The sequence below is a fragment of the Poecilia reticulata genome, chromosome 6 (assembly GCF_904066995.2).
Source record: "Poecilia reticulata chromosome 6, P_reticulata-male-v2, whole genome shotgun sequence".
Lineage (NCBI taxonomy): Eukaryota > Metazoa > Chordata > Actinopteri > Cyprinodontiformes > Poeciliidae > Poecilia > Poecilia reticulata.
In genome coordinates this window covers 18091789-18114943 of record NC_088835.1, presented here as the reverse complement: position 1 = coordinate 18114943, position 23155 = coordinate 18091789, and the positions used below count along the sequence as shown (strand labels likewise).

General features: G+C 39.9%; 1 protein-coding gene across 3 annotated transcripts; it reads left to right on the top strand.

The window, feature by feature from the left end:
• Positions 1 to 2027: 2027 nt before the first annotated feature.
• man2a2 (mannosidase, alpha, class 2A, member 2) lies at positions 2028 to 22575 on the top strand. 3 transcript variants are annotated; one of them, XM_081608059.1, is made up of 25 exons: positions 2028 to 2186; positions 4636 to 5237; positions 5360 to 5558; positions 5892 to 6149; positions 7037 to 7181; positions 10024 to 10195; positions 10408 to 10535; positions 10839 to 11012; positions 11755 to 11941; positions 12396 to 12573; positions 12851 to 13053; positions 13800 to 13982; positions 14134 to 14248; positions 14333 to 14403; positions 14487 to 14652; positions 15916 to 16152; positions 16896 to 17018; positions 17240 to 17354; positions 18045 to 18178; positions 18301 to 18442; positions 18798 to 18931; positions 19209 to 19286; positions 19740 to 19934; positions 20025 to 20138; positions 21107 to 22575. In XM_081608059.1, the coding sequence occupies exons 3-25, from the start codon at positions 5427 to 5429 to the stop codon at positions 21257 to 21259; spliced, it is 3537 nt and encodes a 1178-aa protein (XP_081464185.1). In that variant the 5' UTR covers positions 2028 to 2186; positions 4636 to 5237; positions 5360 to 5426; the 3' UTR covers positions 21260 to 22575. The 3 variants fall into 3 exon arrangements, with proteins under 3 accessions (XP_081464185.1, XP_081464184.1, XP_081464186.1); XM_081608058.1 differs by having other exon boundaries at positions 4636 to 5558; XM_081608060.1 differs by lacking the exon at positions 19209 to 19286 and having other exon boundaries at positions 2029 to 2186; positions 4636 to 5558.
• The last annotated feature ends 580 nt before the right edge of the window (positions 22576 to 23155 follow it).

Below are 23155 nucleotides of genomic sequence, written 5' to 3'. Positions count from 1 at the left end.
TCAGCAATTATACAGGCTGATCGCTACATTGACATAGAACTTAATGCAAAGGGATTACTGACTACTGAGTACATATACTGTATAATACATGAACATACTTTTTAATAGGTTGACATTTCTGCAAAAAATAGTTTTTATTGGTCTTATGTAATGTTCTAATCATATCTCTGGTTTTCATTAGTTGTAAGCCATCATCATCAAAAATGTATTTGTCACACTCATGATAGTAACTGTATATTACCCCCTATGATGGTAAAAAGCTTCCCAGGATAACAGTGTGGTTATTGCAAAAAAAAAAATAGTAGTCTCTCTGCTCCTGTAGGGACATAAATGCATCACAGAATGTATTAAACATATCACCAGATCTTATTTACCTTTATAGCACTATTGGGTGATATAATAGTGCTTTATATCACATTTATTAGTTTGAGCTCTGCAAGGCTACCAGGAAGGGTCCTGTTTGGTATTTCTCATTGTCCCCCAGGACCTCTCAGTCAGACACTATCTTATTTGTCTTCTGTTGTCTTGGAGACCAGGTGGTTCCCTGCAGGCGTTACGCTCAGTTACACCTGTTTAGATTCTAACATTACCGTGGCACCTTTGTTGACTGGGCAGCCTAGACAGTCAGTTCATGTTTCCTAGGCTGAACTGTGAGAGGTTGATCATATCAGATCTGCAGGAGCTCTCTGCTCCTTAGCGACGGCACCAGGGATTCAAAAAGATGATTTTTATAATTTAAAAAAAAAACTTAATCTAAAGCAGCTGGGTAAACATTTGTTTCTTATCATCACAGTGTTTTGCAAGAGATTATGCTGTCATCACTGGTGTGTTCTCTGGGGCCAAACATAATAACGCTGTGATACAGCTTCAACACTGCACTTTGAATGTTTTTGCACATCATACTAAAAATAATCAGTCCCTTGTGACTGGACTAAAACCAAAACACCACAATTTGCTCACGCTTCCGATTCAATCTTCCGATTAATTATTGAAGTGTAAGGTCGTCTCCTGTTTCTAGAAATTAACCAACAGTCATTGAAACACAACAATCACCTGCTAAGGACTATTGTATTTCCCCTTTAGGGTGTGACAGGTGTTGTTTACCTGCACAGTGGTTCAGAGGAGGAGTCAGACACATAATATTTTCAACATAAAGCTTACAGACACATCTACAGCAGCAATTACAAGAACATTCACCTTTTTATTTCACTTTTTAAACTTTATAACACCAGTAAAGGTGATCCTTGTATTAGATTGATTATGTTGCAGTATGTTTGCATGATCATTTTATATACAAATAATTTCGTTTATTTTATTTTCCACTGTAATTACCCAGGGTTCAGTTCAGCACAACTACAACAAAAACAAGCACTGCATATTTTATTATAGATGAAGTAGGTTAGCTATTTAAGTGGTGCGCTGGTGTCTGGAGAAAGCGTCATCTTCTCTTTTAGCCAACTAATCTAGCAAAGGACAAACAAAGCTGTAAACAGTCTGTATACCTACTTGAACCTACTTGATAGTATTTGTACACTGTTAGATATTTTTCTGCTGCATATCTATAACATCTACCAGTGACTATTCATACTGGAGTTGCAAACTGTAATTTGGGTGTTAATAAAAAATTACTCAAGTGGATCTCAAAAGATTACAAGTTCTATTTTCAGAATTTAATATTTAAGTAAACCCAACTCACTTTTTTTTTTTGCAACTAAACAAGACAATTAAACTAATAAATTGAATGAATAGAACTTGACTGGTAGCAGGAAGGAGATGTTAAAAATTTCGGACTTTATTATTATTATTTGGTGGCCCTCTTCGATGAGCTAGTATTATAAGTAATTTGACATTTTTACTGTGCTGCTTGTGAGCATATTCAACAGACAATCCTACAATGTAGTTATAAAATAATTTACAAACTCCATTCGATTATTCTGAATGTACTGCAGGCTCCGAAATCATAAATTTCAATATTAGGACTGACGAGCACAGCAACAAGCTGAGGCTATTGGTCAATCAGCGACGCAGCTCATTTCTTCCCAGAAGCCTTTGTAGCAGCTCGGCGGTGCTAACTGCTAAGCTCCAAATGCTACTTCACTAATCCGTCTGCCTGCAGCGGAAAGCAGAAACCCCATCGCTGCTGGGCTCCTTCACTCTGCGGGAGTACCGCTGTGTATCCTTAACGGGTAAGCCTGGGTTTCTTATTATTTTTATCTGCAATGAACCACGATCATACGGAAATGTTAGTTTGAGGAGGTTTACATGGAAAGTGAGTTGTTAGCCAGAAAAATACCAGCAGCTTCGGTTTGTCTAAATGTTAGCAAATTTGTACTTGATGTCGTTTGTTACTTTCGAAACGTCTGTTGGAGAGAAAACAGAGGCAATTGCTTATCAAAATGTAAATGCTATTTTGAAACTTTAAATTACCCGTGTTGGACTCATGAACACGGGCTCATTAGTCTAAAATTGATTTTTTTTAGACAGTGTAAATGCTGTACTGGTATGTACAGGAAGCTAGCGCTAGCTTGTTTGGCTGTCACATCTATCGTTTATAGAAGTGACTTTAAGTTTGACAGGCTGTTCCTTTCACCTACGCCTTCTGGAGAACTGGTTTGGCACGGATATTGTCCAAATAAACGCCATTACTGTAGTTGGCTCAAGTTTGAAGCAACTAAGCTTGTCCCAAATGTTAGCTGAGAGATAGCAGAGTAAGATTAATTCTAGTAAAACATTTACATAGGTGTCACCTCTGGCTCAGTAGTTCCGAAGAATACCATTCAGGCGAACCGATGCTAGCTAAACAATATGCGTTATTCTTTGATAACAGTGAACTCCTCTTAGCATTAGGTCGACATTTTTATTTTGCTGCTTGAAAACAGACTGCAGCTCTTTGTTGCCTCTGTTTACAAATATGCACCAAAACGGTTCCTTTTGGATCCTTTTTGGTCCACATGGTCTAAGAAAATATCTTCTTCTTGTGGAATGAACGGCCATTTTTGCAGCCAGCCTTAACTAACGGCTGTGCCAAGTTATTATCTCAGTTCCCTGTGGTAATGCTAATATGTTTCCAGCCTATGACGTTGGTAGATTATGATCATGGCTTTACACAAGAAGAAAATATTAAAAACCTAATATAGAAGTAATAGAACATACTCTGTTTTGATGGGTTCTCAGATAAATGGGGCATGAAATAAGGAAAACAGGACATTGCAATTTTGTTGAGTATTGTGTGGCAGTATAAATTGTTGGTAACACTTTATTTGAAGGGGGTGAATAAGACTGTAATGACACTGTCATAAACATGACATAACACCTGTCATGAACATGAATAAGTAAGTCTTCATGAATATTTATGACTGTTTTCATGAAGCGTCATTCGGTAAATTATGACACTTTTAATACAAAGTTGACATTATTCAAAATGTCTTTGTTATGACAACTTGACATTAACCAAAAAAATCATTAGTGATATAAATTCGTTATAAAAGTATTACTGATTGCACTTTAAAAATTAGGTATCTTTATGTTATTAAATGTAAAGTTTAAACAGTAATGATTTCTTGGTTAATGTCAAGTTGTCATAAAGACATTTTGAATAATGTCAACTTTGTATTAAAAGTGTCATAATTTACCGAATGACGCTTTATGATAACAGTCATAAATATTCATGAAGGCTTATTCATGCTCATGACAGGTGTTACGTCATGTTTATGAAAGTGTCATGACAATTTGGTAACACTTGAAATAAAGTGTTACCAAATTGTTTAACTCTCACTTCTTGCTTGCTTGTTCATCGTCAAGATGTCACCACTATTCTTCCGGAGCTTAATTATCTTGGTCACTAGATAAACATAAAGGCAGTGAAAGTTCACCCACGTGACCAAATATATTTCTGGCAAGCAGGCTTTTAATGCTTGGCACTGTTAATTTAAAAGCCTATTAAACATTGCGTCCAAGCAGTGTGCTGCTATGGTAATGTCGTACTTGTTGGAATGGAAATGTGATGCAACATGTTGCGCAGATCTATTTACGTATTTCCCTCAGAATTTGGAGTTTTCTAACTTTTTGTCATCTTGAAATAGTTTGCAGAAAAAACCCTAAACACTAATGTTGTTTGGATTAGTGACACACAGAGTGATGTGTATTAAAACATTAATTTCTTTCACTTTGATGAATATGGCTTCCCCCAAATAATTAATGACTGCGAAAACCTCACACTGGACCTGAAACGACCTAATCTATGGTGTGTCTGGTTCATAAGCCATTGAGAGCTTGTAAATGACCAAAGTTTAAAAGAACTTTGTTTTACAATCCTGTTGAAGCTGTGATTAGCCTGTTGCTGAAACACTTTTTCTTTTTTTTTTTCCAAGCACATATTTTTCTTTCACTCAACTTTCTGTCAGTATGGTTGGCTACAGCACTATGTAAATCACCAACTTCTTTAGCAAAGCCTTTTTTGCGGTTTGCCCTTATTTTTAAATGTTTGAAGTGTTTGCTTCTTCATGGTTGTGAAAGCCAAAACAGAAGTTTTTGTCATGTTGTTACATTTTTAGAAAATTGTTAAAATTTAATTCATATTAAAATTTTATGAAAATGCACTTATACCTTTTTGCATTTTTTCCCCTCTCTCTGCAGCTGAAGAGGACCTTCAAATGTGACGTTGCCTCTGCACTTGTTGTCCAAGGACAGACACTGATCTTGCTGCCAGAGTCAATGTTTATCCACAATGCCACAGAGAGAAGGATAGCGGTTGTATCATTTCAATTCCTGGAGCTGCTTTGGAGTGAAGCTTGAGTTTAAAAAAGGGGAAAAAAGCTGCCGTGACTTTTAGCCAAGCTTTTTTCACCTTTTCCATTTGCACTACTGCTCTGTGTGCAAACTGCAGCGGCAGACGAAGCAAAAGGGCGTTGACTCTGGTTGTGCAGGAGGATTAAAGTTTTCAGTGGGAGTGGGGACTGGACCAAGAGAGCAGGTGTACAGCAACAACAGTCATGCTACGGGGACACTAGTCTCACTATTTGTGCCCCTACTGTGTTGTGTTTTTTCTTTTTTCTTTTCCTCCTTTTCCTGCAATCTCATCGGTTTGGATGGTTGAGCACAAGGGCCACTTTGAAGGAGACCACCGGTGACTGTGGTTCTGGCCAGAGCTGACAGACTTTTTGCCAGCAATTACTGCTTCAGAAGCTTCTCCACAGCCTCTGCTGCAGTAGCCTCCTGTCACTGTGATATCTGGTGTGGTGAGTGGAGGTTGCAGGCATCACAGCTTCTACGCTGGCGTAGATTCTTAGTTTCCATCATTACTTTTTGTGCTGAATTCCAGTTCTCTTGGACCTTTTGCCTTTTCTGTTGAAAACACCAGATCTATTCAAGGACTTTTTTTTAATACATCTGAGTCTTGAGGAAACAAAGGACCGCTCCAGAGGAGGATGAAGCTGAGGAAACAGGTGACGGTGTGCGGAGGGGCCATATTCTGTGTGGCCGTGTTCTCTCTTTATTTGATGTTGGACCGAGTCCAGCATGACCCTGCAAGGCGACAGAATGGAGGAAACTTTCCACGGGTAAGAATTCCTGCTTTAGCCTGGCAGCATATTTACTTTGTAAATCTAATGAAAGCATTTATATTTTTTTGTTTTACAGAAATTGTTTAGTGTGCCAAGCCTAAGTTAAACGTTTCAACATCTTTTAGGAATGATGTCTAATTATTCAGACGCATTTAAATTGTCCTGTAGAAACGAGGCTCAAATGGGTTGTAAATTATTTTTATACAGACTCATTAACTTTAAACGTACTGCAGTAACACATTGCATTTACTTAATTTCCACTGTCAGTCTATTGGTACTGTCAGATTAGGAGTGCACAGCTCTTTGGTTTATGATTATTTTCTCTTTTAGAGCCAAATCTCAGTCCTCCAGAATCGGATAGAGCAGCTGGAGCAGCTCCTGGAGGAAAACCACCAAATAATCAGCCACATAAAGGACTCTGTGATGGAGCTCACAGACACAGGAGCTGTGTCTCCCAGCGGCCACCTGCCGTTCAGAAGCGCCAATGGGTCCTGGGTGCTACCGTTTGATGGTCGCCCGACTTTCCTTGCCTTGAAGCCTCAGGACTGCCAGTTTACTGTTGGCACCCGTGCTCAAACAGATGTACAGGTAAATGTTCCCCTCTTTAAAATAAGATGCCAAAAACAAAATTTTTTAATCACTTGTGCGACTAGTGAATTTCATAATCATGGCTTTAGGAGTCTCTCTACCCCTCATTGCAGAGAGGAGTTGCTAAATTTTTCATGGTTGCAACTCACATCTCTCTCTTGATGAGAGAGATCAAGAGAGACTAATGTATACAGTACATTAAAGGATATACATTAAATACCCTTTAATGTATTTTCCTTGCAAATGTTGTACAATTTAGACTTTACTGTCAAACAAAAAATGAACTCAATCAGAAGCAAATTTCCTTACTTTTTGTTCTGTGGATAAATAAGATGCAGCAGATCAGTGCAATGATTGTCCAACTAACATGGAACATATATGTTGATACCTAGGTTGTGCATGCAGATTACAGCAATCCTTTGCAATTGCCATATTGCAAATATTATTATTGCAATAACTTTTGAAGTTCAGTCTATTTACAAGCTCTAGCATAAGAATCAGCTGTGCACAGTTGATTGGAAGTAGGTCTTTAGTATGTGTTTTATGAAGTGAACCAGCTAGAGACATGGAAAATGCACATCTGGAGGTGTTCTGAAGTTTCCCAACAGAAAACGCAACATATTACAACCATCTTTCTACAGAGCTAATTAAATCCACCTAATTTGTTGACGGGAGTTTGAGTCAGAGATTTTTCCCTGTTTTTGCCATGTCAGGCAAGTTTTTCCTGAAGTACATGGGTGTACCTCTGAGGGGCCACTGCTGTTGTCAACAAGCTCCATTTAAATATGAATGAATTTTTATAGTTGTCAGTGTCTGCTTATCATTTTTCTCTACTATCCCCAAATAAACAAAATTTATTTTGACCGTTGTCAAATGTTTTGCTTTAGATGCTGGATGTGTACTCCCTTCTCAAGTTTGACAACCCTGACGGCGGTGTGTGGAAGCAGGGCTTTGACATCACTTATGAAGCTGATGAGTGGGACAATGAACCTCTGCAGGTGTTTGTGGTTCCTCATTCTCACAACGATCCAGGTGAGTTGTGCTTTTGAATGTCAGATATTTATTGGAGACTGGAAGCAGAACTTGCCAACAAGGTGTAGAATGGTCTAATTGTCACAGTATAAGGCCAAAGGGAAAAATGCTGTAATACAGAACAGGGTTTCCCCCAGAAAACTTGCTAAGCCCGGTGGTCGTCCACCGGCGGTCCACCGGCGATCCACCGTGTTTTTTTATTAAAAGATGTCAAGTTGACAGGAAATGTAAAAGTATTACTGTGTAATTATATGTTACGGGAAAACATCTCCAGTGAAATGCTATTTAAACCCACAACTAGTCTAAAAACAACAAATTTACACTTCTGTTTAATCCAAATTAAGTCAGTGGCTCCATCAGGCCCACAAGGGCTTCAAGGGCCCCATAAACACTAATATTTTAACACAGACCACAGATAGATAAATGTAATGCTTGTTTATTGAGATTATCAATGCTGTTAAATTTGATTCAATTGTTTAGGCATACATTAAAATATTTTGAATTGTTTAACATTTAGATGCAAGATTTTAAGGAGCTGGAAAGTTTACTTTGTAAAACTTCAAAGAACAATATTCATAGTTAGATTGTTTTGTTACCATAGCAACAATCTGTTGCTGTGAGTTTAATCTTCGAATTTACAAATACAAATTAGTAAACTGCGATTATAACTTATTGCTTTTTAGGCAGGCCAATTAAACTACTCCCTTCTCCCATATTTCACTAAATCAAACACAGAAGCTGCTAGAGGTGCTGATATTTTTAGCAGCAAAAGGGGCCCCTAAGTCAAATTCTGCTCCAGGCCTCATACAGCCTTGGACCGGCCCTGCATGATGAGGTAATCTGCACTACGCAGCAATGGGTACGCGCAACCAACGGGAGATTTAATTCAATGCTGCTAATGTTGCTTTTGTAGCTCTTCCATTTCGTATCTGTTGAGTTTTTAATCATCACAGAAACTATTTTGGTTGGTCGAGTTTATGGGACGAGTTTCTCAGATCTCTGTGCGGCCGCGCACATAAACTCTAAGTAGACAACGCATTTGATATGGTTTGATGCATTGTGTAACCGGAAAAATAATACTAAAAATAATAAAATAATATAGAATCAGCGTGATGCGTGACTCCGAGGAGAACGCGAAAGCTCTTCACCGGGTTAAACCTGTTAAACCCGTTTACAAAGATAAATCATTCTCACCGCTCCACAACACGACATCTGAATTCGCTACAAGTTATTCCTGTGGTTCACTTTGACCTGCGTTCTGGTAGAGTTCTCCAAAGGATCAGAATTCCTCACAGTAGGTTTATGTAAATATCCATACAGGTCAGCCTGTGTCCAGTTTGAGTGAAAGGAGGCGCGCACGATCCGCGCTGAGGTAAAGCAGAAGTGCCAGCTGTGTGATTAGTCCGCACGCTGTTGGGTTAAAAGCATAAACTATAAACCTATCTATTATAAACCTATCCTTTAGGAATAAATCTGCTCTGCTAGTGAAATGGTAAGAGCAAAAGAGACGCTTGCAGTCTGACTTTAAAAAAAAAAAATATATATATATATATATATATATATATATATATAAATAATTTTTTTATTATTTTTTTTCCCTAGAAACTAAACAAGCAACGCTTAGCCTGTCGGCGGGGTTAGTAATGCATGGCGGGCCGCCAGGCTTATAATACACTGGGGGAAACCCTGCAGAAAGATGTAAAACTATGTCATGTAACTATTATTGATTACAAGACATAGTTGGGATGTCTGCTCAGGTTGCTAGTCTGCAGTCGGTTACTTTACAGACATGGCACTCATTGCTTGCCATTTCTAATTAAGGTTGTGAGTTGTGCCTCATTTTGTTTACGTATTGAATTGTATTGATTTACTTGTAAATGGAAATATTTTCGGTCAAACCAATCTTCAGCCTTCTTTCAGGAAGCTGACCAGCAGTGTGCAGCATTAGGTGGGGGAGGGGAAGTTCTGATTTACGTTAAGCTCCAAACAGCTTGGAAAAAATAAAAATAAAAATCAGACACCTTCACTGATATTTCATTAAAAGGACTTTTAACTGTAGGGAAGGTATTAATTATATTTGCAGGTTTTATAGACCTTGTATCACAGCAAAGAGATTAAAAAGATTAAATCTCGGGTCAAGTTTGTAGGGAGAAAGTAAAATCAATTACTTTTGACCTTACCTGGATAGGCCAGTAGAATTAGGGATTCATGAATAAATTTGATGCATCCGTCATTATTATTGTCGTCATAATGCTGACATGACTGACGGTTTGGCCCCAAACAATGAAATTAGGATGATATTGGTATTGGAAAACTGTAGCTTGTTAGAGCCGTGATTGGCTGAGATTGTACTTAAGACTGACATTTCCATTATACTTGTTTACTCATCCATGATATCTGCTCGCTAAATTGACAGTTATTGATGTGTTGACAGGCTGCAGAGACTTGAAAGTTGTCCATTAAGAGTAGGAACAATATTTCTTTATAAATGTAAAGTTTTCTTAACTATTATATGAGGCATAATCTCTACAGAATTTGTAGTACTAATGTTTCCTGCATATTTTATATTTAATATATAAAACTTGAACTGGGCATTTAAAGTGCAAAAACATAGCTTTTCGTATGACGCGAGCAGGCTTTCCGAGTGGACCAGCTGCCTTTGAATAAAATATGAGTTTTATTTTTGGTGCTCTGCAGCACTTTTACGTCCGAGTTGTTTGTCCACCTGTCCTTTGTTTTTGTTTCAATTGGCTTGATAATCATGGCAGAAGGGTTGCTTCAGAGAGATGGATCAGTCTGTGATGAGCCATCTGCGTGTCTCTCGGTCCTCCTGTGTTGCTAGGTTGGGTCAAGACCTTTGACAAGTACTTCACAGACCAGACGCAGCATATTTTAAACAACATGGTCGTGAAGCTGGCCGAGGATTCTCGGAGGAAGTTCATCTGGTCAGAGATTTCATTCTTCGCCAAGTGGTGGGAGACTGCAGACGTCTACAAACAGGAGGCCATGCGCAAGTGAGTCTCAGCTTTGCGAGTTTTGCCAATTATCTTCAGAATTAGTCGATGCAGACACTCGAAGCCCTCAGCACAGTTCCCTACACAGAGGGTGGTATCTGCTGGCAGATTATGTCGGCTCTATTTATAGCTTGTTATGTGGTTAGTGGGACTCTCTCACATTAGGGCTGGATTATTCTCACCTCGCTCTCCTAATCCTTTCTTTTTAACAGACTGATCCTTGGAGGGCAGCTAGAGATGGTGACAGGAGGCTGGGTGATGACGGATGAAGCCAACTCTCACTACTTTGCTATGATAGATCAACTCATTGAAGGGCATCAGTGGTTGGAGAGAAATCTGGGTAACACATTTCAGCACTTTCATTTATATTTTCAAGATTGATGCTGAAATCTTTAAGACGCTCCACTCTGAGAAGTTTTAGTAGCTCTGCCTTCACACGACTATAAAATATATCACCCCTCGCTGTGCTTGATGGTGAAATTTAGACCCCGACATCCCACATTTCAGCTGATGTAGCGTCTTGCTCAGTGGGTGATGAAATGATTTCCACCACTAGCTGTGGAGTGTGATTTCTTTAAAAAAAAAAAACGCATTCCCTTCCTTATCCAAAGCATGGAACTAAAATATTTGCTTGCTGCTATAGGTATTACTCCTCAAAGCGGGTGGGCGGTGGACCCCTTCGGTCACAGTGCCACCATGCCCTACCTGCTGAAGAGGGCCAACGTGACCAGCATGCTGATCCAAAGGATCCACTACTCCATTAAAAAACACTTTTCTTCAACCAGAAGTCTGGAGTTTATGTGGAGACAAGCCTGGGGTGAGTGGACCAGTGCCAATGACATCTTCAGATTTTTAGTGCTCCTCTTCAAACTCGTTTAAGAATGAGCCGAAACACTTGTAATATATTAAATGGTGGCTTTTTTTTTAAAGTGTACGCTGTAAAGACCTAAACAGAGCTGTTTTTTTTTCTTCCCTCATTTGTGCCAATGATCGAGTGCTCATTCGTTCCTACTGGAAATACCATCAGCAAAAGATGTTGTAAATGTGTTGTTGCCTGTACTTATGGGGGTTCATTTAGCCATTTAATGTTCATCCCCAGACAACACTTACGAACACTAAGCTCATAAATTTGTATGCAGCAATGCTGGAGGGAAAACTTGCTTTCAGTGTCAACCATGTTATTTTTGGAACGCTGTTAATAGTGGAAGTAATGTGTTTTGCTAACGTGTTCATACCCATTGAAGTTTTCCACATTTTCTCACATTACAGGCTCAATCTTGAATGTATTGCAGAGAGATTTTATGTGGTACATAAACACAATGTTGAGGAAAGAAAAAGATGCATATTTTTTAACAATTGCAGTAGTCGCCCTGTCAGTAGTTTCTTCTTACCTTAGATGTGGATCACTTCCTAAAACATTTTTTTTTTAAACTTTGCATCATTTTTCTTCCACTTAAGTTTTGCACGAATTTGTTATTGCATCACGTAAAATATGAGTAAAATAAAGTGATACATTTTAAACTTGTGGTTTGCCTCCTGTTACTTTGTTGCTCTGTCAGACACTGGCTCCAGCACAGACATCTTTTGCCACATGATGCCCTTCTACAGCTACGACGTGCCTCACACCTGCGGTCCTGATCCGAAGATTTGCTGCCAGTTTGACTTCAAGAGATTACCGGGAGGTCGGATCAACTGCCCTTGGAAAGTGCCGCCCAAATCCGTGGTGGAGGCCAATGTTGCAGAAAGGTGAGGATTTGCTTTGTTTATCTTGTAAACACCGTCATAAATTGCTGAGGGGTGTGTAGGACCGTGCAGTGACTGCCACTGAGCCTTTTTAGAGAGCTGTGAATAAGCATTGCATAGTAAAGTTGTTTACTGCAATCCAGGATTGGTTGGGGTGTCTTCCCTTTATTTGAATACATTTTGTACTTTCTGCATGGTTTTTGGTATTCACCTCCAGCAAGACCCACAGCAGATCTGTCAGTGTAATGTTTTCTGTAATGGTCCCTTAATAAACTCTACTTGAACTCGTGCCAGTGACAACAGCCAGGGAGAAGGAATAAACTGCAGGAGGTGGACACTGAGCGCTTATCGGTCTGGAGCCGTATTATCCAGCTTTCAGAGGATGCGCTTGTTCAGGACATTGAAAACTCGGTTTTTATTTTCCTCTCTCATCACGCTCCTCTTTTCTCGTTCACAGAGCACAATTGCTTCTGGATCAGTACCGTAAAAAGTCTAAACTCTACCGCAGCAAGGTGCTTCTGGTTCCATTAGGAGACGACTTTCGCTACGATAAGGCTCAGGAGTGGGATCAGCAGTACATCAATTACCAGAAGCTGTTTGATTACATGAACTCGCACCCCGAGCTGCATGTTCAGGTGAGGGAAGGGTTTATCAGGTGTCATAAATTACCTCACCAAAGGTGGACTTTCTTTTCTCTTTTTTTTCACCTTTATGCGTCTCAACATGAAGTGTATTTCAGTGGAAGACTAAATTATACAGCTGTACATTAACTTGCTGCCTGAACAAAGAAGCTGTCGAGACTTGATGCTTGCTTCAGATAAAAACCCAACACATTATAATAATGAAAGACTTCTTTTGTGTAGCTTTCTTAGAATAGGACTTTATTCTTGTCATGTCGTCTCCCTCCTTCAGGCTCAGTTTGGGACCCTCACAGAATACTTCACTGCTCTGTACAAAGCCTACGGAGTGCCTCAGGGATCCAGACCTGGCGACTTTCCTGTCCTCAGTGGGGATTTCTTTGCCTATGCAGACCGTGAGGACCACTACTGGACGGGTTATTACACCTCCAGGCCCTTTTACAAAAGCTTGGACCGTGTGATTGAGTCACATCTGAGGTGAGGGAGATTTTATGTGTAGTAACAGTTGCGTTAATTAACAGTAATTACAAGGTTCTTATGAGGTTGGGAAAAAGTGGCACAGTGTTATGTTAGGTATTTTCCAGATGGATGTTAAATATACATTTTCCCCCAGACTTTATCCCGTATCCCATTGTCTCAATAAAGGTTGTAGCTGTCGATCCGTTTAACCAGTCATCCATCCTTCCATATCCATCTCTACTCATCTTTCTGTTTATCATCCATTTGTCTATTATCTCTTTCTGTCTCGTTTGTCCACCATCTGTCCCCTCCATCTGTTCATCCATCCACATTCCTTCTATTCATCCCTTTTTTTTTAATGTCCATCCATATGGCAATCTGTCCATCATCCATCCATTTCATCTTTTCATCCCTCTGTTCGTCCATCCATTACCCTCTCTCTGATCACTGTGGAAAAATCTTAGTTCATAACATTTTTGCATTTGAACTTAAACAAAAGCAAGACTGAAAAAAAACTGTAAATGTGTGTAATATTGCTATGAAAAAAAGTTTATGAACTGAAAAAAAGTTTATTGCTATGAAAAAATGTTTATAGTCTAAACTTACTGCTTTTAGTTTAGACTATATTTCTTTCATCAAACAGTCCCTAAAAATATTCCACTAAACTGTGTTGGCATGACCCACTTATGTCAACGTGACTGAAGCTCAACAAAGATCAAGTCTCACTGTTTTCTGTTGCAACTGTTCTGTTGTTTTTTTTTTAGAGGGGCAGAGATTCTCTACAGCCTGGCAGTAGCAAATGCTCGGCATGCTGGGATGGAGGGTCGCTACCCAGTGACTGACTACGCCCTGCTGGTAGATGCAAGGCGGTCAGTCGGCCTCTTCCAGCATCACGATGCAATCGCTGGCACCGCTAAGGAGAATGTTGCCCTTGACTACGGTACCAAGTAAGATCATAAGGAGTAGAAGAATGTATATGTGTGTGTGTGTGTTTATATATATATATATTTTTTGTTTTTTTTTGTTTTTCCTTCTGGTTAGTATGAAAACGCATCATTTTATTTAATTATGCTCCCCGTCTTCCTCCCCTCTCCCTAGATTACTTCGTGCACTCATTGGACTGAAGAGAGTTATTATCAATGCTGCTCATTTCCTGGTGATGAAGAACAAAGAGTTTTATCGTTTTTACCAGACAGAGCCCTTCCTGGAGACGGTGAGAGGAACCGTGGACTGACATATCATACCAGAACCCTGCATACACTTAGTATTCTGAATGCTTTATATTTCACTTCTTTAGGATGACAGACGTGCGACTCAGGACTCTCTGCCTCAGCGCACTTTAATTGAGCTGGACCCAGCTCGACCAAGGTAAAACGTTCATCCCTCACATTTTTTTTTTTTTGTTCATTCCGTCCTTCACGTTTGCTCATGTTTTTCTTTCTCTCTACCAGATACCTGGTTCTGTTCAACCCCATTGAGCAGGAGCGTCTCTGCACCGTCACCGTGTTGGTGAACACGGTCAGGGTGCGGGTGCTTACTGAAGACGGACAGACTCTCCCTGTGCAGCTGAGCGCTCAGTGGAGCTCTGCAACTCAGATGAGTGCCGAGGTATTCGAGGTAAGATGAATAATTGATTGACTGGTCTGAAAAGTGAAGGAAAAAACTTTAAAGACAGAAAGTTTATGGGGATTAATCCATATTTACAATAAAATATTGAACATGAAGTTATCATTTTCACATTTTCTTGTGCTGCTGACCATAACTTTTGAGAACAGATGGCTCTTTGACCTTGTCTGTTTTGATCTTTTCCCAGTTTTCATGTTTTTGTGAAGGATCTTAGAGCATAGAGACAGTTTAACTAAACAAGACATGTCATTTATCCCTGCAAACTGATGCCTTGTGATCTCCACTTTAGTTAATTGATATTTTGAACGAGCCGTGCTCAGCTGACCTCTTACCATCGTTGCTGCAAAACGGGAGTGAAACGACTTTCAGAAAAAGATTTATTAACGTCACAGGGAATATAAAGATTGTCTTTTTGTGAGTGTAGCAAAAAGCAACATATCAACCTACTTAAACTCTGACAGTGTCTGGTTAAATAAACTGGAGGAAGATAAGAGACTGTCATTTTGTGTTATGATGCTGATTTGTCAGTGTGTGTATTTTTTTTTAAATGAATTGGACTGTTCAAAAATTAACCTCCAGAGTATTAAACAGGAATCTTTTGATTTTCTGAGCCTGCCTGGTTTAGCTCCAGGTACTTTTAATTTGACCAACAAATGGTTCCAGTAGAAGTTCTAGTAAAGTTTAACAAACTAGATGTTTGTAAAGGTAGGACTGAAAAGAAATGAGAGAAAAAAATGATTTCATTGCATTTATTTAAGGTTCTCAATTCTGCTTCAGTTTAGTTTCCAGTATGTTCTTTTCCCAGTTAAAAAAGCCTCTGCTTTAGTATAAAGCCCAAACTGAGCACTTTCTAGATTGATTTATGTGCATGTCATAATGCACTGAATCTATTTTTACAACCAGAATAAAGGTTTCAGATCATACACTGCGCTTTAGGGAAATCTAACCATGAATCAGTTGATAAAACCAAAGCAGCACAAAAGTTCCTACCTACCAAGCTGCCAAATCAGAAGCCAACTTAAATATTTGATGCAGATAATAAACTATGACTATATTATGATTGCTTTGGTCGCCAGGTTCACACACGTGAAAATTTTTTTTTTTAATGAACCTGAGGCGTGAAAATCCCCATAGTTAACGCCTCGTGGTTGATACTTGACATCCAGATTCATAAAGACAAATGAACCTAGGAATGTTTGTCTTTTTCCAGTATGGCTGGATATTAAAACTTTAACTTGTCTTCAATCTGTTCAGGCAACATTCATGGTCCGCCTGCCTCCCCTTGGCCTGGCTGTTTTTCATCTTTACGACTCGGCCGATTCACCCATGACGATTCGCTCAGACACTCTGCTCAGGCTGTCGGGGCGCAGTGTCTCTGCTCGGGCTCTGGACCCTCTTCCTGTCCGCTCTCAGCCGGCTGACGCTCAGACCTTTTACATCAGCACGCAGACTCTGACTCTGGGTTTCTCTGGAACAACCGGCCTGCTGGAGGTTTGTGTTTCTCCTGCTTCTGTTGACTTTTAAGTCCGTTAGCTCCATGTAAATTACTACCATAATTTCTGGACTATGAGCATGTGCTTTTTTTGGGGTTTATTTTTACCTATTTTTTTATATTTATATATATACTTTGATTACTGTGATGCTGTTAATATTCAACTTTTTACCAAAGGGATTCAAAGGTGATACTGCTGCATGAACTAGGTGAAGTGACAAGAGTTGCTGAATTTTTATTCTTTTTTTGCAAGCATTTCAATGCCATATAACCGTTTAAAAGTCTGTTTACTCATTTTTAGTTAGTTGGCTTCAATGCTCAGTTGCATGGAAAAAGCATCAGCTGGCAAATAAAAGTACAGTGACACATAAAATGTTTGTTTTAAGATTTAGGTGTGCCCACCTTAACAGTCACACACAGATATATGTACAGGATGTTTTGACCATTTACATTTTTTGTTAGCAATTTTGTTAATAAATGGGGGGGGGGAACAAAAAGTGAAATAATTTGTAATAAAGCATTTTTAAACGAGCTCAAAGACAAAAAGTCAAGGTGTGTACAACATAGCAGCTTATAGACAAGGTTGACCTCTCTATGTATTTTTTTAAAATGTTTTTTATTTTTATTTTTAAAGGTATAATATATATACATGAGACATTGGTCTTGTTGCTCGTGAATCAATCTTTTATCTGCTTCCTTCATTTTTTGCTTTGCCTCACTTTGTGTCATTTTTCATCTGCAGAGTATCAAGTGTAAGGATGATCCACAAGAGATTAAGGTTCAAATGCAGTTCATGATCTACGGCACGAGTCCTTCGAAAGACAAAAGTGGCGCCTACCTCTTCCTACCGGATGGAAAACCAAAGGTATCCTCGTGGTTGTATCTCACATGTTAACTTGCCTCTCCAAAGGCTTTGATGGAGTCTCCCTTGGATATCATCTCATTTTATCCTGCTGGGTAGCTCAGGGCAGGCATGCAGGCAGACTGGATTTAAGAAACAAACCATACAGGCTGAGCTCTGCACTGTTTGATTGCCTGTCGTGTCTCATTTTTAGCACATCTTGTCTGACTGCTCTTTGTTTCCAGCCCTACAACCAGAAAGAGCCTCCTGCGGTGCGTGTTGTCGAAGGGCCTCTTTTCTCTGAAGTGGTGGCACAATACCAGCACTTTCAGCAGACTGTTCGCATACACAACGTGCCAGGTAATAAACACAGAGATCGACTTGATAGATACCGCTCAGATTATTCTATTCAATTTTTTTTGGCTCATTTTACACCATCTGGTGCAAAGTGAGCCAGAATGTGGAGTAAAATACCAGTTTTATTGTCTTCTGCCAGCTAACTGTTGGCAGTATTTTTTTAAATAATTTTAGAAGTTTTTATATGGTTACATATTTGCAAGCTAGAATTTTAAAAAACCTTTTAAAATTCAGTTCAAAAGTGAAACTTTTATATAAAAGTATTGGATGATAATGCTTAACAACTAATAAAAAACCCCTTATATTGCTCATAATTGGATTACAACAGAAAACCCATTAAAAATATTTAGCAGTGCAGGTTATACCCCCCAAACTTTGCTTCCCAGTCGTTTTAAGGTTGTAGTTGCCTCTGTTGCTTTTGTGCTGTGGCACTTTTTCCTTTCTCTCAACTTTACAACTTGCTCACAACCCCATGAACAGCTAAACTGACATTTTATTATCTTTGAATGTGTGGTGTTCTTTTTTCTTCTCCTTGTTTGTAATTAATCTGAGATTGACTTTTTTTTATTAAATTGCTAACATTTACTTTTCGATAGATTTTTATTGACTGGTGTAAGAGGAAATCCAGATCCCATGTGTGTGTTTTACTCCTGGTACTTAAGTTTAGTTCTGTGCTTTGATGCTGTTTTGCAGGGGTTTACGGTTTATCTGTAGACATCACTATATTAGTGGACATCCGGGATCAGACCAATAAGGAGCTGTCCATGCGGCTGGTCACCAGCATCCAAAATGGAGACGTCTTCTACACAGACCTCAATGGTTACCAGGTCAGTTGCATTCTGCGATTAGAAACGGAAAGATAAAACAGAGCGACTTACTTGACAGAACTTAGGAGCACAACATGCTCTGATTTATTAAAAAAAAAAGATGATTTTTTTTTTTTTTGTAGATCCAGCCCCGTCGATTCTACCAAAAGCTTCCTTTGCAAGGCAACTTTTACCCAATGTCCAGCCAGGCGTACATCCAGGACAGCCACCACCGCCTCACGCTGCACACGGCTCAGGCTTTGGGCGTCTCCAGTCTGGACAGCGGTCTGCGTCTCATTTTTAGACATTTACTGTTTCCCATTTCGTGTTTAAATGGAGGTCCCAAAAGCATGCCGTATTTGCCTGTTTACATTTCTCAGCTTTCCTTCTTATCTCCCTCCCGAGAGTTGCTCAAAGAGAAAAGCAACTCGTACTCTGATATTGTAAAAAATACAATATCAGAGTATTGGTCCAAATGATGGACCATCATGGACAAATGATGGTCCATCATTTGTAAATGATGGACCATCATTTGTAAATGATGGACCACTCAAATAGTTTGCGCTTATCGACTGATGCCTCTTTGTTCATTATAGGGACTTGGCTGTAAAGCTGTTGCCTCCGTTTGCCCTCTCCTCAGGTCAGCTGGAAGTGATTATGGACCGGCGGCTGATGCAGGATGATAATCGAGGGCTGGGTCAGGGTCTCAAAGACAACAAGAAGACAGCAAATCGTTTCCGCTTGCTACTGGAGAGAAGATCAATTGATAACAAGGTCAGTATCACAATTTTTTATTTTTTATTTTTTTGCTACACAAATTCTGTTAAAATTCCGGTTAATCACATCAGTGTCAGGGTTGAATGACTTTCTTCAAGGTTGTTTAATTCACCACAGATTTCCTCTGCATTCTTTTACCGATGAAACGTTTCTCCATTCTTTTCGTCCCACCCCCCACTACTCATTACCTCTCCATCTGTCTTTTTTTTTTGCCATCCTCTTCACTTGCTAATTTTGTTTTCCCTCTGCTTTTTTTCCACTCCATTACCCTCAGCATGATGGCTTCCTTGCCAAACTCTCATCTTTGTTGCGCTATTTCTTCTCTCAAATCCCGAGCGGCGGAGTTCGCGAGGTAACGTTGCCGAGGCAACAGCGAGGATGCTTTTAAACGTGGATCCTAGCCGTAGTCGTAGCTCCAGCTGAATCTCTTTGCCTCCTTCCACTTCGTAGCTGTAGTTAAACTTCATTATGACCGAGCGGGTGAGAGAAAGCAATGAGGTGATTTGTGATGTAAATGTATTCAAATTAGCAGAGGACGGAGGACTTCGGTTGTAGTTCCGTCATCCCGCTGCTGATGTTTTAGTACATCAGGTCCTGAAACACCTCAGTACTCTTTAATTCCAAATTTGACATCACCAAGGTGTGATTTGTGCTGCGTGCGCCAGGAGCAGAATTAGAACCGTTCCTCCTCCTCTGACAGTGATTACAGCTTGTTCCTCATGTAATGGCACAGAGGAATCTCTAGAGGCGAGTCATCAGCGTCGTAATGATCACGCTGTCATGTAAATCTCCCCGCGTCCCCTAGATGATGGACAGCGCAACAACGAGCTTCCCGTCTATGGTCAGCCACGCCACCAGCTCCCTGCTCAACCACGAGGTCCTGGCGTTGCCCGTCCTGCCGAAAAGACGCGGCATCCCTCCTCTTCAGACGTTCGCCCCGCTCAAGACCGTCATTCCCTGCGACGTCCACCTGCTCAACCTGCGCAGCATCCAGACGCAGGTCAGGTGGAAGGGGTGGTCGAATCTTTTGGCTTTAAATGTTCTGTGCAGTTTTATTTTTACAGAAAAGTTTCTGTGTTTATGTGAGCAGAAGGATCCCGAGTCTCCATCTCCCTACACCGCCTTGCTCTTACACCGCCTGGCTATTAACTGTGGATTCGAGGGTCAAAACCTCGGCTTCAACTGCAGCACGACGCAGGGACGGGTAACTGTTTCAATACAAACTTTAAACCTCAACTAAAGTGTTCGAATAGACTCGTCTGGTAGTTTTTGTCCCACACCAAGGAAACAATTCAAAGGTCTATTCATCTAAGCTGTTTAAGGTCCAGCTTTTAAGATGAGTTTTCATTTAACATATAAACTAGAGTTTCACTAAAAGCTGCTTGCTTGCTGTAAAATGAAGTTGTTTCTTTACAACTTGCTGACGGGACATTTAACCAAATATCAGGAGGGGTGTGTGTATCTATTTGAGCTGATAAATGTATACAGCTTGAATTTAAGAAAATTGACAATATATTCAAACTTGTGCTTCAAGATCTTGTTTTTTAAAAAATTTGATCATTTTGTGTATCATTATTCAAACCTGAAAAAAAAGTAAGGGTCAGATGAATCAAAATGACCACATGACATCGGTTCAGAGCAGCCTCTATGTGAAAAGTTACATTTATGAACAACTTCTCTCGCTTTAGATGGGGCCTGGATTTCAGATTTTAGTCCATTTGTTCGATTACATACTTTTATTACATGTTTGTCTATCCTTTTAAACGGGATGTTTTCATCAATATTTATTTTGTTCCCTCCCCCCCAAAAAATGTTGGCGCTCTAGCGGGTTAGCGGATCTCCCAGCGTTTTAATGGCTGTTCAGATGCATTTGTCAACCCACATATTGCTATTTTTATGATCTAAATGTGTGAGAGCTTTTACTGAAGTGCTTGTAAACCTGCTGCTACTCTGACACGTCACTTTGGGTTTTATCGCTTCAAACAATTTGGTTTCTGCTTCAAACGCATGAGCAGAGAGAGGGCAGAGTTTGGATTCAGATTTTTCTGCTGATACTGTAATCAACTATCCGCCATGAGCTAATTTAACCAACAAGACGGGGACGGTGCCTCTTCAACACACTGTTTCTGTCCAAATTCTGTCCTGATTGTTCTGCTTTTGTTCTCTCTGCAGCTCAGTGTGTCGAATCTTTTCAAGAACGTGGACCTGCAGCTGCTGCAGCCCATGTCCCTGACCCTGATGCATTCCAGCAAGCCTTTGGCCAACGACTCCATCATCAGTCTGGAGCCCATGGAGATCTCTGCCTTCAAGCTCAAGCTGCACTAAGAGCCGTAAACGCACATCGGACTAGCGACATCAAGGACCAGGGTCAGGGTTTCCCTGCATTGTTGAGCTGAACTCAGGAGAAACAGGGTCCGCTGCAGTGGCGCTGACTGAACTGCAGGGGGCAGACATCAGCAGCTGCTGCTGTAGCTCTGAGGAGTCGCAGCAGAGCTTGAGGTGAATTTGAAGTCGCTCCATATCTGGGGAAGACTGCGAGTATTTCTCATCAGTCAAAGCTGAGTCTGCAATCAGATATGAAAACATTTTCTTTTCTGCTTTGTAAGTTTTTTTTTTTTCCATCTTCTCGTGGACTCCACTACTGAATGTAAATATCCCAAATGACTGGAGGGGGCCGGGAATGGTGACGCATCAGAGTGCAATTTTCAGAGCTTTATTTGGTGTCTGGGTTTATGATTTTCCAGGAAAAAGAATGTGTGGTCCTTGTTGTAAGGCCTGAGCTGCGAATCCTAAGCTGTGTTTCCATGAGTGCCCACTGTTCTCATCAATCGCTGAGGACGACTCCTTCCCTCCGCTCCTCACATTGTGCTTGTAGATAGTCCGCAGATTCCCTCTCCCTCTTCGCAGTGTGCAGGGTTCCTGCTCGTGTCCATCATTCTCCCGCTTGTAGCAAACCATATGCAGTAGATTAGGCAAAAGACTATATACCTCATGTATACCAAACGGCAGATATATTGGTATTTATGTCTGAGCATATTAATGTGAATACTTGAGGTTGATCATTTTTTTGGGGGTGGGGGTATACTCTATCAGGGACCAGTCAATACTTTCTGTGTCATTTATTAATATCAATTTGCATCAGAGGGCCATATTGCATAAATGAAGTACGCCTCCCTTCATTCCAGAAATGAAGGCTCTAGCTTTTGAAAATAACACACACACACAAAATCTCCTGCTTCTTGTGCTACAGGGAGCTTCTTTGTCCTCCTTTTTGGATCATATAGTAAGAAAAACAGGAACAAGCCTTCAGACTGTTGGGGTTTTGACTGTGACTGCGATCAGATGCTGCTTTGTTTGGACAAATATCACCAGTTTATACGGGAAAGCACTCTTTCTGAAACTCAAAGCAGATTCTATATCTGAGCTGGATGCTTTTTATTTTTGATGCTTAAGGCATTAAAATAAATCAAATTCCAATCTTCCCACAAATGTGTAATTTTCTGCCTGATGAGTCGCAGCTCATATGCCCCAATGTGACCATAAAATTGTGTCTACACTTCTTTATGTAACATGCATATTTCATCGTTTCGTTTTTTGTTTTTTTTTTAATAAACAAATCAGATTTCTTGACTGAGAAGATCACAATGTGTCAGTATGTCATAAGGATATTGAACACAGTAAAAGTCTGTATGAAAACGTGGTTTTTCCTTATGTTTTAAACCATTGTTCTTCATCTGCTCCATAACGGATCAAAATAGCTCTTTTCTACTTAATGCAAAGTTTCTGCTGGGATCCTGGTCATGTTGTCTAGGTTTCTATTTTTAATTTTTATTTTTTGCTCTAAAACTCTTTTAAGAAGCCCAAATTTCTGAAATTACCTTTTTAATTAGTTTAAAAAGAACTGTATTTGTATAACTTTGTTAAACCCTGGAAATGAAAAAAAAGGGGCTTGCCTGATTTTTCTTCAGGCGATGACAGAAGACAAATCTGTCGTTCAGCTTCACAGCCAGTCACAGTAGGCTATGAAGCTTACTGCGACTGAAGGTGTTGAAATCAGGTAACCTATAAATGGAAAAGCACTGAGCTTACACGGCAGAACTAAAAAAAACAGGCAAGTTAAATACCTGTACCCACCAGGTTAGGCAGGGTGGATATTATCTATTTGCTATGCAAGGTGTTAAACTGAGTGTTGCAGTTTAAGTCTAAAATATTACTTATAAT

What these genes read in the sequence shown, in the direction of transcription:
- man2a2 (XM_081608059.1), top strand. Translation starts at nt 5,427, where the DNA reads ATGAAGCTGAGGAAACAGGTGACGGTGTGCGGAGGGGCCATATTCTGT. An exon ending in GTGCTCAAACAGATGTACAG is followed by an intron (nt 6,150 to 7,036) that starts GTAAATGTTCCC and finishes GTTTTGCTTTAG; the next exon opens with ATGCTGGATGTGTACTCCCT. An exon ending in ACCCCGAGCTGCATGTTCAG is followed by an intron (nt 12,574 to 12,850) that starts GTGAGGGAAGGG and finishes TCCCTCCTTCAG; the next exon opens with GCTCAGTTTGGGACCCTCAC.